Source organism: Nicotiana tabacum, chromosome 12, assembly GCF_000715075.1.
Source record: "Nicotiana tabacum cultivar K326 chromosome 12, ASM71507v2, whole genome shotgun sequence".
NCBI classification, from domain to species: Eukaryota; Viridiplantae; Streptophyta; class Magnoliopsida; order Solanales; family Solanaceae; genus Nicotiana; species Nicotiana tabacum.
The window spans coordinates 45,683,371-45,700,494 of NC_134091.1; the positions used below are offsets into that span (position 1 = coordinate 45,683,371).

At 32.4% G+C, this 17,124-nt stretch overlaps 1 protein-coding gene across 1 annotated transcript; it reads right to left on the reverse strand.

The window, feature by feature from the left end:
• Positions 1 to 1,092: 1,092 nt before the first annotated feature.
• On the reverse strand, positions 1,093 to 5,171 carry LOC107763888 (trihelix transcription factor DF1-like). Its single transcript, XM_016582397.2, has 2 exons — positions 4,264 to 5,171; positions 1,093 to 3,422 (listed from the first exon to the last, which is right to left on the reverse strand). The coding sequence occupies exons 1-2, from the start codon at positions 4,584 to 4,586 to the stop codon at positions 1,676 to 1,678; spliced, it is 2,070 nt and encodes a 689-aa protein (XP_016437883.1). The 5' UTR covers positions 4,587 to 5,171; the 3' UTR covers positions 1,093 to 1,675.
• Between the last annotated feature and the right edge of the window lie 11,953 nt (positions 5,172 to 17,124).

A 17,124-nucleotide genomic window follows, 5' to 3' on the forward strand; every position in this document is an offset into this window, starting at 1 on the left:
GAGGAACAAAAGGCATCTCCATAAACTAGCTAGCTACACTACTTATCAATAATTATCTTCTTCTTTTTTTTACACCATCCATATCATCATTATTCTTTCTTTATTTCTTTCTTTACATGAATAACCATTATATTTTGTGGGCTATGTGAAAGTCAACACTTGAATGAAAATAATGCACATTTCACTTATAATGATTTGAAGTTTTTCGAACCTCTTCTTTCTAGTTTCTATGACCCCCACTCCATAGGTAGCTATATACTATTGCTGCATTATTATTGCTTGAGGCCCCATTTTTCTTATATTGAAGAATTTATCTTACGAACTTAAAGTTATTTTATGCTATCGGTGTATTTTTAATCTGCTATATTAAATTTATAATTATTATTTCATTAGGTTAAAAAATAAATATATTTATCATAAAAAACTTACATATAATTATCTTATAAATATTAAACTGTATAATATTTTTTTACATTATTCACATATATAACTTAAACTCATATACAAGATACTTTCTAACATACTCCAGTCCTTATCGAACCGATTTACACTAGGGAAAGATTTTTTTAAAAAAAACCATTGGTCCAAACTTATACATCATTGATCATGAGAATTAGTTCCGATGACTTCTACTCAATGATCTTTTGTGTAAGAGTAAAAAAGAAACTATTTAAATAAATGATCAGAGATGTGATAGTTGTAGAAATAATACAAAAAGACAAAAGAAAAAAAAAAGAGAACAAGTTCTAAAAAAAATTGAAAAAATAATACTAACATTTACTAGATATCATGTGCAACAAGGACCCATTTGTTATGTTTATTCCTCTTTCTTCTTTTGTTCTATCAGGGAATCAAAGTACAAAAATTTACTAGTAACTGTTTTTGCAACTTGGGGTGAAATGTTGCCTCACAAGTTGGTGTACATGAATTTTTCTGTATGTGCTTGTTTTGATGGAAGACGAAAAAATTTAATCTTCAATACATTCTACAAGATTATCAAAGAATTCAATAAGATGAATTGAGTAACTATTTTTTAAGGAAAAAAAATTAAAAGATCTAAGCCTTTTGGCACATGGGAAATACAACAAAAGATTTAATGAAAAAAGAGAATAAGAATGTAATTCTACTTAACTATTTCTCACATTTACACCCATGAACAAAAAGGAAATATATAAAAGAAAAAAGATGTAAAAAAAATTACAGACTTTATCCCTTCATTTTATTCCTTTAAAACTCTCCCTTTATGTCTCTTTTTCTTTTCCCTCCCCATCCCTCAATAAACTTTATTTTGATAATTAATAAATAAACAATGGAAGTGCAAATAAGCTTATACCACCAAAAACTACACTATACCCCGTTACCAACATCCCCAACTCAAAATTAAAGGGAAAAAAAAAAGAGTTTCAATAAAAAAAAAATGAAATGAAGTCTAAATGATGTGTCAATTTGTTCACCTTTTCCTCCAAATGAGCTATTTTTCAGAGTGACCGTCTTCTCATACCAACCGGAATTTTCTGAGATCTGATCCAATCTGACACTTTCCTGCAAGAATCTGTTGACCCACTTGCTATTCCCAATGTTCAGTCACTTACCCACATTTTTTAAAAATTCCGCTCTTTTTGCCCCCACATCACTTCTCTTCTCTTTCTCCCTTTGAGATCTGTGCTAAGCTCGCTCAAACTGTCGTTGTAGCAGTAGCTGTGGTGGTGGTTGCTGTGTTGGCTGCTGCCATTGATGATTGTTGTTTGTTTGCCACTATCTCATACGCATTTTCCTCATCCTCGTCTTCCTCGTCCTCCTCGTCCTCGTCTTGATCCATGTTATCACTCTCGTGGTCGTGATCCATTCGGGTACTTTCATGGTGTTGTTGATGATGTGGCGGAAGCGGCCATTGTTGTTCTGGACGAGCCATGATCGGCATCATTGGGTTGTTTTCGGGGTTTAATGCAAACCCACTTGCTGATGGATTACTGAATGAAGAAGATGAAGTTTCGTTCTTAGCTTTCTCCTTGTACAATGCGTCGAGTTGGTGGAAATAAGGGCAAGTCTTGGAATCTTCTGGTCTCTTCTTGTTACTTTCCTTTACTTTCTTGAAGTACTTATTGATGTTCTCCCATTTCTCTTTGCATCTCTTGGCATTCCTGTTGTATCCAAGTTTCTTCATTCCAGCTGATATCTCCTCCCAGAGCGGCCCTTTTGGTCCGTTTTCTTGGTACTTAACATCTAGCTGTGTTCGAAGCTTAATCAACGCTTCAACTTCTGCTTTAGGCCACCTTGAAGAGCTTGCCGGAGTATAACCCTCACCCCCATTATCACTTTTTGGTGTTAATTCCACGTTCTTAGCTGGTACTGGCGGTGTTAGTGGCAGTGACTGTGCTGGTACTGCAGCTGGTATCGTCACTGGTAATGATATTGGAGCTGGTGTTGCGGGTGATTGTTGAGGTGGCGCTGGTGATACTAGAATGGTTGATTGTGTTTGTTGCTGCAGTACTTGTGAACGCGTTGGTGGAGGTGGTGGATTTTTGGGCAATTGTATTTGTACTTGTGCTGAGGGAGGAGCAACATTGATGTTACTTGGAATTTGGATGTTTTGCTGTTCGGTTATCTTTTGCAAGAATGAAATAACAGCTGCATCTTTAGCTGCTGCCATTGATCTTTCTTGGACTAAAAGATCATGTTCCCTATTCATTCTTGCCACTTCTTGTACTCTCCAAGCTTCTTCTCGTACCGTCCGGTCACGCTCCCGTTTCTCTAATGTCTCCAAAAACCTTCTTTGCAAATCCTCTTGCTTGTCAATCACATCCTTCATCAACCTCTCAAAAAAATCCTTCCATTTCCTCTTCTTCTTATGCCGCCTTTGTATATCCTCGTCCGACGAAGTAGATGAAGAAGTCGAATACGACATTGCTGAAATATTCTGATGGGATGGAAAATTTGTATTTGCTTGAAGATTATTTATGGGATTATTAGCTGGTTGTGGCGATGGTTGTGATGATGGTGCCATGGAAGAGCTTAACGGAATATTTTGGTGAGAGGTTGTATTTTGATGACAAGATACTAAAATATTACTATTATTTGGTGGCGCTGATGAAACAGTAACAGTAGTAGTACCTTGTTGTGAAGTTGGGAGTTGAAGATTTATGGTATTAGCATTTCCAGATGGCATTGGCATGGCCATATTTATAGGAGTTGCTTCCAAAGGAGGTGGTGGGGGACGAGAAGAAGTCATTGCCGGTGGCAATAAAGAATGATGAGAAGAAGGGTTGTTTTCAAGAGCTTCTAATTGTTCAAAGAAACGATAAGTTTTTCCATCTGCTTTAGAAGCTCGACCATCTTTGGTTCTCTTATGATACTTGTAAACATTCTCGAATTTCTCTTTACATTTCTTGGCACTTCGATGGAAACCGAGGTCTGCCATTTTCCTGAGCAGTTGGCAAATGAAACAAAAAGATGAAAATTAGTATTAGAGAAAATCGTAAATTAAACACTCAAGTACAATAAAGAAAACCAAACTCCAATTTTTTAATCCCTTCATAATTGAATTCATCAATAAAACAAATTTCGATGTAGTACTAGTACTATTTACTACATAAAATAAACATGAAGATTAAGAAATCACTAATCAAGATTAAGGTAATTGAAGAGTTTTTAAACAATGTTACTGAAAGAGACAACAGAAGGTGGAAAGAATTTATTGGAACACTACAGAATTAAGCACATTTTTTCTCCAATGGAGAATTAAGAGAATAAAATCATGGTGCAACATAAATCTTGCTTTTACTTATATAAGATTTTGATTACCAATCAATCTTATTTGCTGAATTTGAGAGGAAGGAGAGAAGGTAGTAGTTCATAGAACTGGAATTCTCATAAAAGATAGATTGGTATCCAAAATTTCTTGCTGGGAATTGGCAGAGAAAAACGCCAAAAAAAGCAAAACCGAATTTGGCCCAAAACCCGGAGGGAATCTGAATTCCCTCAAATTTGCTGTATTGTAGTGAAATGAACTGAAAAAACAATGACCCTTTTAATCAAAAAGCAATAATTCAATAGAATTCTGATCCATAGATCTATCTTTTCATTTCCCAAAAATAAATACTACTCATTCTTTAAATTATTTTTTTTCCCAAAAAGAGGAAGAAAAAAAGATTCTGTTTCCATCAATTCAGTGCATCATGAAACTGATGATGATGTTGAGAATGAGAGAAGAAGTAGCAATAAAGAAAGTAACAGCAAATGATTTAATTTTAGTAATTATAGTACCTGGAAACTTCTTCCCACAAGGGACCTTTAAGACTAGAATCTCGAAAAACAACGTCCATCTCCGACCTTATTTTCAGCAAAGCTATTGTTTCTTGTCTTGGCCATCTATTTCCGCCACCTGAATTCCTCTCTCCTTCTTCCATATTTCTTATTGCTCTATCTTCTTCTGTCAAAAATCCACCGGATATTGAAATTGCGCCACCTCCTAGAGCTATTTCACTACTTCCTCCACTAGCAGCTCCGCCGCCGCTTTCTGGATTTTCTCCGCCAGCTCCATCACCTCCTGAATTAGTACTGCTTATTATTCCAGAAACTCCTAGCATCTTTTTTTTTTTTTTCTAAAAGAAAAGAGAGGAGTACTGCTACTATATTTCTACTAGTACTTCTTCTTATTAACCCCCTCCTCCTCTTCTTTTTCTCTTCTGTGCAGCAATTACAGCTGATGAATAATAGAAGAAAAAAAAGATGGTGAATTCTGAGGGGTTTTTATGAAGATGGGGGGTGTGGTGAATTTATTAATTTATTTCGGTGGGATCTGCCTGTCAATCTCACACCTCTTAAAATACAAGAAATTTATAAATAAAAAGGGTAGACCCAGAAATATTTATATAAAAAAAACACCCTTTTGCTTCTTTTAGCTATGGAATCTTCAAATTTCTCTTCTATTATTGTCAAGAAATGGTTTTTCCTTGCAAGAAAACTACAAGGGTCACTTTGGTTTCACTCATGGTAACAAACTTTAAATAATTGTGTGAATTGAAAATGGTTTACGTATATGTATATGTAGGTATAGGTAAAATAAAAATAAAAAGAAGGGTGTATTTTGTGTATATAAATAATGGAAGATTGATCAGTAGAAAGAAGCAGCGAAACTAGCTACAGCTGCAGATAGCGACGACGAAGATAATAAGTTGTTTTTTGTCTGTCCAGCTAAATATAGTTAAAAGCCGGCCCATGTAGGTCACCTTTGCTTTTTAGCCATTTTGGATTTCAGTGGCTCTTCCCTACACTTGTTAAAATTAATAGAGCCATTTTTAAAAATAAATATTATTTCTTCAATTCCGTTTTACATAACACTTTTACGAATTAACTTGTTAAATAATTTTTTACAGTTCAAATATTATAATTATAAAAAAATTTAAAAATCGATGCCGAATTGAATAATATATGAAAAGATTTGACCCTTACACAGAAATCCTTTCACTCTTTCTAAGACAAAAAACAAAGAGTAAAAAGTAAAAAAAAGAAATTAAATACGTTGAGTGTGGTGGGGTTTTGGAGAGCGGGGGATAACGAAATGACCAGTCTACCCCTAACTTGAAATTCATGGACCTTATTTTAATGATTGATGCTAATCTGGACTAATTTTATATTACTTGACCTGATGATTGATCTGGGATTTGTGTGATGTAATCCCGGGATTTTTCGATCCCGGTTAGTAGTCTTGATTTTCCCAAAACACCCTCGAAAATTTGTTTAAGAGCTCAGAAACAATAAAAGTTATTGTCAATGGTAAATTATTGTGTGCTAGTTCGCTTTTTCTTACTATATTTATTTTATTTAAAATTTTCAAACTTTTTATTTAAGTTAATTGGGTGAGACTATGGTGCTAGTGCAGCCACGTTGGTTTAGGGGACCCTAGCTAGAATTTTTTTAAAAGTTTGACAAAATTGGTTAAATGTAGTGCTCAAAAAAATTGCCACAAGTGGAACGATTGAATTCTCTTTCTTCTTCTTTTTTTTTAAAAAAAAAGGTGGGATCCATTTGTTGAATTAAACAAGTTAGACGTAGGTCATATTATTAGGCAAACCCATTTAATGAATTGTAGTAAATAGTGTCCAATTCCGTTAGGTCGCAACCTACCGTAATAAATGGTCTAGAATTTTCACGACCAAGTTCTTACCATTTCCCTGATTATTACTTATAGTTTTTTTACAGTCTTTAAAAGGAGAAAAATAGGTATACTTTTTAATATATATAATTTGAAGATTTTGTAAATTTATGAAAAAGAATAAACGGATAATGTGTTACCAAATTAAAAACAAATATACATTTGGTAAGCCACTATTTTTTTAGTAGTTAGTTTGTTATGTAACCCATGTTCTTAGATTTTTGTGATATTATGTAGATATGTTAGAAAAGAATTATCAAGACTTACCATAATAAAGCCAAAGATGCTTTCCAATGTTCTTTTTCTTTTGATGGTTACCTTTTATTTACGTAAAAGCTCAATACTTTACTATATATCAATCTGGTATGAAACATTTATAATAATATTACGTAATTTGGGAGTATATTATATGACATAATATTCCTAGATTAATATTAATTGTAGATTGTTTGCAAATTGTCATAATATTCCTCCCATTTTCTTTTTTACCAAAAATAATATTGTTATTTTCATTCTACTTTCAAGTCATTACCAACTTCCATGGAAAAACCTTATACAAGAAGGGTATATTAGATGTATCAAATCATACTAATTTACCATGTTCGGAACATAAATTAATTAAAAAAAGTTAAACTTGTTAGTGTTAGTCTTTCTTTGTAACCCTGCATTTTTCTAGCTTCTCGTAAATGATTTTCCGTCCGTGTACTTCTTTTATTTACTGAAACTAATACTTTTGCATTTTGCCTAAATTAGTGGCTCGATAATTTGATTTTATGAGATTTTCAGAAGACCGTCGGTGTTCTTACGTAGGGTGTTCATAAAAGCTGAAAAATCGAACTAAATCGACTAAAAAAATTGATACTTTTTGGGCTTTGGTTTTGAATTTTAAAAATCGATCAAATTTGATTTGGTGGTTTTAATTTAAAAGATGACCGAAAAAACCGAATCAAATCAACTATAAAAGTAGCTATTTAAAATTTATTATTACATATATATATATATATATATATGTGTGTGTGTGTGTGTGTGTGTATTTTTATATAAAGTTTTTAAAATTTTATGGTACATGTTACTTTTAGTCTAGTTCTTTGTTGTTATAATAATCTAGTTCTTTGCCTTACATTCTAGTTTGATCGATAGTTTTCTTTTACTAAGTACAAGAATCTATTTCATATTAAAAGTAATATATTTTTAATTGAGTTCTTAAATTATTATTCATCACTATTTGATTCAATTATCATCAATATATCTTGATAAATAATAGATTTCTCAAAGAACAATTGATTTGATAGTGTTACGTTGAAAATGTAATCACCGGAATATGTATTTGATAGTGTATGTCTCATATTTATTTAAAATCGATAAATAACTAAAAAAATTAAAAAATCGACAAAAACCGAATTTATAAAAAATCGGCTTAATTGGTTTGGTTTCAATATTTGAAAAATTAACTTACTTGGTTTGATTTCTTTTGAAGAATTAACACAAACATTCGCTCACCCAACCTCTTAAACTAAAAATAGTTAGTGGAGATATATTCTATGCATAATTTATGTATTATTTGTGTATAACTGTGTATAATGAATATATAATATATGAATATGGCTAGAAAGAGGGAAAACAATATGGCTAAAAAAAATAAGCATTGAATATGTTGACTATTTGTGTAAAGATCTCTTCTCTTTAGAAAAAAATGATCCAAAATAGAACCATGATGTGAAGGAGTAGGATAAATGTCTTACTGTGCACTGAAGCTAACCGTAATTAGTTTGTAAGTTGAACTAAGTTAGTTAGTTGTTAGTTACCAATTATATTGTTAGTGTAGGATAGGTGTACAGTTGGCTACAGCTATTAGTTAATTAGAAGGTAGTTATACACTGTATATATAGAAGCTAGCTCATTCATTTTGTACTTAACTTTTTCATTCTACACAGAAAATTCTCCAAGGTCTACATGTGCTCTCTTCCTCTATTTTCTGCTCTTTCTCATTTCAGTGGTGATTAGGAATTCAATGAATATTGTCATGGTATCATAGCCATCTCGTCGATAATATCTAAGGATTGTTCTTCGCGGATTGAAGACGATCGAGAGATTCATCGATAATTTTTTGTGAAAATTGAATCCTAATCTGAATTACAGCAAACCCTATATTTGCTTGTTAATTTTTTATTATGTTCACGATTCTTCACTACATCTACAAATTCACCAACTCTGTTGTGTATAATTTCTGTCTTTCATGACGATTGAGTATGTATCTGATCTAGGAACCTCTGTTCGAGCTCTGGTGGTGATTGACCGTAATCATCCCCTATATCTTCATCCCTCTGATGCCCATGGGTCTCTATCTGTTGGTATTCAGCTTGTAGGTATGGAGAATTATACTCTGTGGGATCGAGCAATGAGAGTTGCACTCCTAGGGAGGAACAAGTTGGGATTCATAGATGGTACAATCACTAGGGATATTTTTGGACTAGCTTTAGAACATCTGTGGGATCAATGTAATGCAACAGTAATTTCATGGCTTACTAAAAATGTGAGCAACGAATTGTTAAATGGAATTCTATTTCGTTCAACTGCACTTTTGGTTTGGAAGAAATTGTAGGAGAGATTCAATAAAATGAATGGCTCACGTATGTATTCTCTTCACAAGGAAATCTTCACCTTAACTCAAGGCACATCATCTATATTAGTATACTATTCAAGGTTGAAGGATTTATGGGATAAGTATGATTCAATGATGTCACCTCCTTCATGTGACTATGAAAAATCAAAGGATCTTGCAATGCACTTGCAATATCAGCGCTATTATAATTCTTAATTGGACTAAATAAAGGCTATAATTAGACAAGAAGTTATATTCTAATGAAGTCTAAGGTGATTAATGTGAACTAAACATATGCCTTGATTGCTCAGGATGAGAGTCAAAAGCTTATGGCAGGTAGTAACTATGTTATAGCTGAAACTATGGAGTCGACTGCCTTGTTCACAACTAGAAATACTGTGCCTAAGCAGAAAAGAAATTGGAATGTAGATTGTGACTATTGTCATGGAAAAGGACACACAAGGGATGGTTGCTTTAAGTTGATGCACTGTGGTTACTGCAACAAGAGGGGTCTCCTTAAGGAGAATTGCTACAAATTAATTGGATATCCTGCAGGTTTCAAGTCCAAGGCTAGAGCTAATGTGATTGATGGGCATTTTCTACAATCTGAGATCAGCAAAAGGCAAACTTTGTAATCTGAGATTGGTGTAAGTAATCAAGTCGTCATCACCACAGCAAATAATCAAACCAATAATGCTACACCAATGATCATACAGGAACAATATAATATGCTACTCAGCATGCTCAGTAAGGCTTCCACATCTGAGACAAGTGCACATATGGATGGTAAGTGCTTTCTTGTTAAAGATAATGCAGTCTATTGGATAGTAGACATAGGGGCTACAAACTCTATGACATGAAATGAACGTTTGTTGTTGAATGATGGTAAAGTAGGAAGTACTAGAAATGTGCAAATGCATTATACTAAAGTCATAAAAGTAGGAAACAGTCGTTTGACAGAAGGTGATATCCTTAAGGATATGTTTTGTCTGTTAAGTTTTAGATTCAATCTATTATCAGTATCCAAAATGACCAAGGAACTGAACTGTTGTGCAATGTTCTTTCCTGAACATTTTGTGTTTCAGAATCTTTGCACTGGGAGAGTGAACGCGAATTGTAGTGAATAAGATGGTTTGTATATGCTGAGGATACACTGTAAGGAAGCTGGAATAAATGGAGAAAGGGTTATAGCAGTAGAACAGATGAAGGAACCTGAAATTTGGCATAAAAGATTAGGTCATGTGCCTATGGCAGTCATTAAAAAAAATTTTGCATTTAGGAATAAAGATGCTTTTCAATTATAGCACTGTGATGTATGCCCCTTGTCTAAGCAAATAAGATTACCATTCCCATTAGTACTAGTATAGCTGATGAACCTTTTCATTTGATACACATGGATGTATGGGGCCCTTATAAGGCTGCAGCTTATAATGGAATGAGTTACTTTTTAACATTGGTTGATGATCACACCAGATGGACATGGATTTTCTTAATGAGAGTAAAGTCATAGGTGTCTGAGTTACTTAAAACATTCATTGCAATGATTCTTAATCAATTTGGAAGGATGATTAAAGTGTTCAGATCAGATAATAGATTTGAAATTTTTAACAGGTCTTGCAAGAACTTGTTTGCACATCATGGGAACTTACACCAAGTTCATGTCCTTACACTCCTCAACAAAATCGAGTGGTCGAGAGGAAGCATAGGCACATCCTATAAATAACAAGAGCAATTAGATTTCAAGCTAATTTGTCAATTCGATTTTGGGAGACATGTGTAGAGGCAGCAGTATATATAATTATCAGGATCCCATCTACTATCTTGAAAGGTAAATCATCTTTTGAAGCATTGTACAACAGACCACCTTCTTTGGCTCACATGAGGGTGATAAGTTGTCTTTGCTATGCAACTACACTGCCAAAACAATATAAGTTTGGTCCAAGAGCAGTAAAGTCAGTTCTGCTAGGATATGGTGTTCATTAGAAAGGATATAAACTCTTTGACTTATCTAATAAAGTATGCTTTATTAGTAGAGATGTTATCTTTCATGAAGGCATATTTCCCTTCCAGGATAATCAAAAAATCCAAAGCCCTTCAGTTGCTGATATTACAAAATTGCAGATATTTTATGTAGTGGATGATCTTGACATTGCAAGCAGAAACATTATATCCGATCAACACACTGAAGATCTCATATCACAATAGCTTCCAGATACACCAGCAAAACTTGATCAAGAAAATCATGAAACTCAGGACTCTTTAGGGGATATGGCAGATCATGCTGAAGACATATAAGTAGTAGAAGAGACTCAGACAGCAGAATTGACTGAAAAAAGATCAGGTAGAACAACGAAGCCACCTATTTGGCCGAAGGATTATGTGAGGACTGACAAGAAAATAGGAGCACATACTTGTTTATATCCTATCTCATATGTCATCAGTTATGATTTCTTGTCTCACCAACTATCAAATTTTTATCACGAAGTTCTCTGCAAACACTGAGCCTAAGTCCTACGCAGAAGCAATCAAAGATTCAAGGTGGGTAGAAACAATGCAGACAGAGATCAAAGCATTACAAGATAACAAAACATGAACAGTGGTGCCTTTGCCAATAGGGAAGAAGGCAATTGGTTGTCGATAGGTGTATAAGATTAAATATAAAGCCACAGGTGAAGTAGAGAGGTTTAAGGCAAGGGTAGTTACTAAAAGGTATAGCCCAAGAGAAGGACTTGACTATCAAGAAATATTCTCCCCTGTTGTTAAGATGGCAACAGTGAGAACTGTTATCTCATTGGCAACAATGAATATTTGGGACATTCATCAAATGGACTCACTAAAGGATTAGGTGTCACTCAATATTGTTATCTACTGTCCAAGCTAGGCATGATGAATATCTTCATTGCACCTAGCTTGGAGGGGGGGGGGGAGGAGGGGAGGGTGAAGGAGTTGTATAAATGTCTTACTGTACACTGAAGCTAACCGTAATTAGTTTGTAAGTTGAGCTGAGTAAGTTAGTTGTTAGTTACGAATTATATTGTTAGTGGAGGATAGGTGTACAACTAACTGTTAGGAGGTGGTTATACACTGTATTTATAGAAGTTAGCTCATTCATTTTGTACTTAACTTTTTCATTCTATACAGAAAATTCTCCGAGCTCAGCATGTGCTCTCTTACTCTGTTTTCTGTGCTTTCTCATTTCAATGGTGATTAGGAATATAATGGATTTGGTCACATGAATACCCCTAAATCTTATGCATCACAACTTTTGACATATTTTTTTTAAGCGGTAAAATTTTGTTACCAAGTCTTTACGCCGAAATGTGTTTTTACTATTTTATCTTTATATTGTTAAACGTTTATAAAATAATCTAATATGACCAGTATCTATACTATATTAAAAGCACGAAGGTCATTAGTGAAATGTTGTTCGCCTTTTTTACCCTCTAAAAATTAATTTCATACTAAGCAAAATAGTCATTTAGTTATATACCCTAATATTTAAGAGTTTGAAATCAATTAAAACTTTACTTATTAAAAAATTTCCTTATTTAAAGAACCCTAATTTTTAAAATTTTAAATTAACTAAGAACTTTTATATCATTTAGATTCTGATCCTAAATAAGGGGTATCCACATTAGTCTAGAGTTCTTTTACTTTACATTGCAAGGTGCAAAAGTTTGACAAAATAAAGGACTTGGTATAGCTAGAAATTTGGGGTAGCAACTGACAGAGAGAAACCAAAAAACTTGTAGCCATGAAATACCTCCAGCGTGTAGATGTAAGTATGTATTTTTATTCTTTCTTCCTAATTTTTCAGTTCTTTATCTTTTTTTTTTGTTACATCTTCGATTCTTTTTCCGGTAATAGATTGCTAAAAATATTTAAATGAACTTATGGATCATCAATAACTCCTATATTACGGGAGAACTTATCAAAGAATTATATTATATTTAAAACAAAAAACCTCTTAGTAAAATTTTATTTATTTCTTTTACCCTTTAAAAATTAATTTTACACTAGACATGATTATAATTTAATTAATTTTTTAATATTGAAGATAACCCACAAACACAATATTTAAAATATTGAAAATATTTTGTATTTTGTATTAGTTAAAGAACAAGAACAACTTGCATTTGCTCGCCATAAGAGCATCTTGTGAGTTAGCTGACATGTTGTGTCTTCTAGAGTGAACTTAAGAATACATCTTAACATATAACTCTTCAAGAAATTTTTTCGAAAAAGCTCTTAAATCTTCAAAGGTTATGTGTTCTAACTAAAACAAAAAGGAAGCATAATAATTTGTAATGTTTAAGCAATAAAATAATTAAACTGAGATAAATTTCAAGTTGAATATATTAACCGAGATAACTGATTACCTTTTGTGAGGTAAAGTTTCTTTCTTTATTGAGTTAGTAAAATATGATCGACATTTATCATTTTCAGGAGTTTACATTTTCTCTTTAACTATTATTTCTTAGTCAAACATAATTTTTCATATAATATTTAAGTACTTTTTCAAATAATTTGTTATCATTCAGACAGGATTCACGCGCAACGCGCGTATCCTAGAACTAGCAATACCTAAAAGTGCTTGTCACGTATGTCAGTCTCAATTACTTAATTTTTTTTCCTGACATATATTTTAAATTCTTAATGAATGCAAGTGAATTAATAAATTATATTACACCCTTTCTCGATATCTAGCTTAATGCTAACTGAGCAACACCAAATTTTATCGATTCCTTCTTTCCTCCTTCTTTCTTATTTATTTGTATTTTTATTTTTCTCCTTTAGACTATGTTAGAATTTCCGTTGGATTTCACCTTTAATACTTCTTTTTGGGGTGTGCTTGTTTTGGAGTTTTGCAATTTTTTCATGTTCGAATCAATACCAAAAGAAATACGAAAAATAAATTGCTAACAATTTTACGCTTGTGAGGTTGATTATCAGGTCACATGGATTTATCCATTGAAAAGTGCTTCAAAATTGAATATTTCTTTTATACTATCCTGAAATTTTTATCTTATTTTGATGTGGGACCCGCGCAAAATTTCATTTTCATTGAAATCTATGTTTGTAGAGTGTAGACCATATACTCCATTTCGAACTGGAGTTAGAATTTTCTTTAAAACTTTTTTATCACGATCTTCACTTTGTATGGGATTGTCAAACTAATCCGGTCCCTTCCCTCCGATGTGAATATCTTTTTTTTTTCAACCCTTGATAAGATTTTTTCAAAATAACAAAAATTCTAATATCACTTGCTTGCTTTATTTTTTTACTAGCACAAATGTAACAGCAATTATTTAATCCTTTTTACGCTTGTGGTAGTACTAATAACAAATAACAAAAAGATTGCAGTAAACCGTTTGGCTAAATTCACATACCAAATAAGTCCCGTATTCTACGGAGGACTCGACATACCAAAAAGGTAATCTATTGTAAATTTAATAAAATAGCATTAGCATGACACCGTACAGGACCATACCTCAAATTAACCAAAGCTCACATTAAGTTTGTAAACTTAGCATCCAACCTTCGACTTTGCTTGAGGTAATATTCTTTTAAAATTCACCTTGGATTTTAACATATAAATGAACGTATTTACCGAAAACAAAAAAAAACAAAAAAACAAAAAAATTGAAGGCCCTGCAATATTATCCACAACAGTTCAAAGAACAGAAATAGGATATAAAGAGGATTTCTTTTTCTTCCGAAAAAAGAAACAGAGAAAAACTACAGGTTTCCGTACCATGCTATGCGAAAGAAATGGTACTATTATGAATTTAACTTCCGTTAAATGACATTATAAATGAAATTTTTGTACAATATATTTGTGCAATTTAACTTTATATAGAATATATCTTGTCTTATTTTTTAAATCACATATAATTACTTTATATTATTATTTAAGTGACTTAATAGTATAAAAAAATATATACTATCTTTGCATCAAAGTTAAAACTCCCAATTTTATATATTCATCACAACGCCTAAATAAAAAAAGACGGAACAGATAAAAAGGCCCAGTTTGCGTATGATTGAAAATAACTCAAAAACAAGTGAATTATATTATAGAGTCAAAAATATATCAAAGGGAATGGACCAACCGATAAATAATGCCAAGATGTGGACCCACCAATCAATAAGCAATTAAATACAAATCAACAATAATTACACACTTATGAATCAAAGCGTATACACACAAAATACATTAAAAAAATACATATACATTGAGTTTTAGATACATAATCATTTTATTATTATATTGCGTGAACAAAATGAGATAAGAAAGAATTAAACTCTGGTGGTGGGGTGGGGGTTGGAAGAGAGGGGTTGTATCAGTCATGTATGAGGTGCATTATTGTCATTTCAAGTAAAGAGGATGAATTACAGATGTAATATTAAAGGGAAAGACAAAAAGGTATATATATATTATAAAACTAAAATGCAAAATAAGGTAGGAAAACATCAACAGCAAAATTGGCACCATTCCTCCTTTTTATTTCTTCTGTGTGTGTGCATGACTGTGTGTCTATATTTATTTTTTAAATAGAGAAAAGAGGAGAATGGTATGTAAATGATTAAAAGAAGAATAGTCATTTTTTATCCGGTGTTCGGTATCTACTTGGGGCTCAACTAATTCGGAATATTCGCAACGGGAAGTTATACTTTGGGGGTAAAACAACACTCTATCAATGGCAATATCATACACATGGCTCGAACTCAAAATTTCTAATTAAAAATGAGTGCGTGTTTACCACTTCATCAAAATCTTTGACGGTAAGAAAGGAGACTAGTCACACCTTGCAACTCTCTCTCTCTCCAACTGTATGTTTGTGCGTATAAATGTAAGTATACAGAATATGTATGTGTGTATGGATATATACGTATTTTAATGTTGGATTGCTTATCTGAGTTTTCTTTCTTACAGGAAAAGAACATTGTCTTTGGTAGTTTGTTTTATGTATTTGCTTCGCTGGCTGTGGGCTTCTCAACACAGATGCTTACCCACTATGCTATATTTACGGATATACAACTGCGAAACTCCCCCTCTATCCCCTCCTCCCCACCCTCCCCGCATTACCCCAACTACCCTCTCACCCTCCGTCTTAATATGTTCGATAAAAACGTACTCATATTAAGTATTTACACTAAATTGGAGTACTAATTTACTATAATTATATAAACACTAATATATATACTGATTTCGTAAAAATATTTTACATGTTAGTATAATTTATCCAATTAAAACATGTCACTAATCAATGTTATTATAAGTATTTTATCTTTTAAATTATTTGCTTATATAAATATTCTTTTACGTAGTTGCTACATAGAATTTAAACTTTTTCCTGCATTTGTTAATTTTATTAGATGTCCTGAAGAGAAGTATATTACTGCATTACATACTGTAAATATGTGATACAATACATGCCGAGGCATATCGATATTACGAATTTTCATCTCAACAAATTAAATACAGAATTTTTTATTTACGTTATACTTATTGATATGATTAGAGCAAATTATTGTTAACCAAAAGAGTTTCTGATTGCACACATATTATTAGGATATTCTTGCACGGAGTATTTATACTATACTGATGAAGTTAACTTTAGTAGTTAAACTTTAAAGTAAAAATAAATATCACTTAACCATAAATGTGTATAAAATAGATATGTGTTTTTTGCATTCATAGGCTTTGGTAAACGCTGGTAAATTTTTACTTTGCGTTGTTTTTCTTTTTTCTTTTGGGGTTGCTGTTTATGCGAAGGGCATATAAGGAATTAAGTCGGAAACTCAGATTACATGATTACTTTTACAGTAAATACAAGCTGTAAGGTAGCTGCACAAGATTTAAAAATATATGATTGATGCCAAGCACTACTTACAGTTAATGTATTTGCAAGTAAGATAGATTCTTAGCTTTAGGTGACCTTATTAAATAATTAGTTTAATGTGATTTAATTTGATTTAGAGATCCTTGGATGGCTCTGTGAAAATGGTTCTAGTTGGCATAATTAATTACTTTACAAGAGAAGAAAAAAAAAACAGAATGAAATAGGTGATGTGTCCATGTGTCAGTAAGAATATGTGGGACTGTTAATCATTGTAAATTTAAAAATACTACTACAGCACGAGCCCCATATACTACTATTCAACAAGTTAATGGTATGAGTTGGTTGAATATGAAATGTCAACATCCTTGTATTTTCTTTATCTTTCTTTACTAAGTGATTATGATTTCACATCATTTGTACAGTTGTAAATCAAATTAAAGAAAAAACAAACTAATAACCCTATAATAACATTATGTTTGTTACACATTTTACTGGTAATTTTTAATACAAAGTTCAGAAAG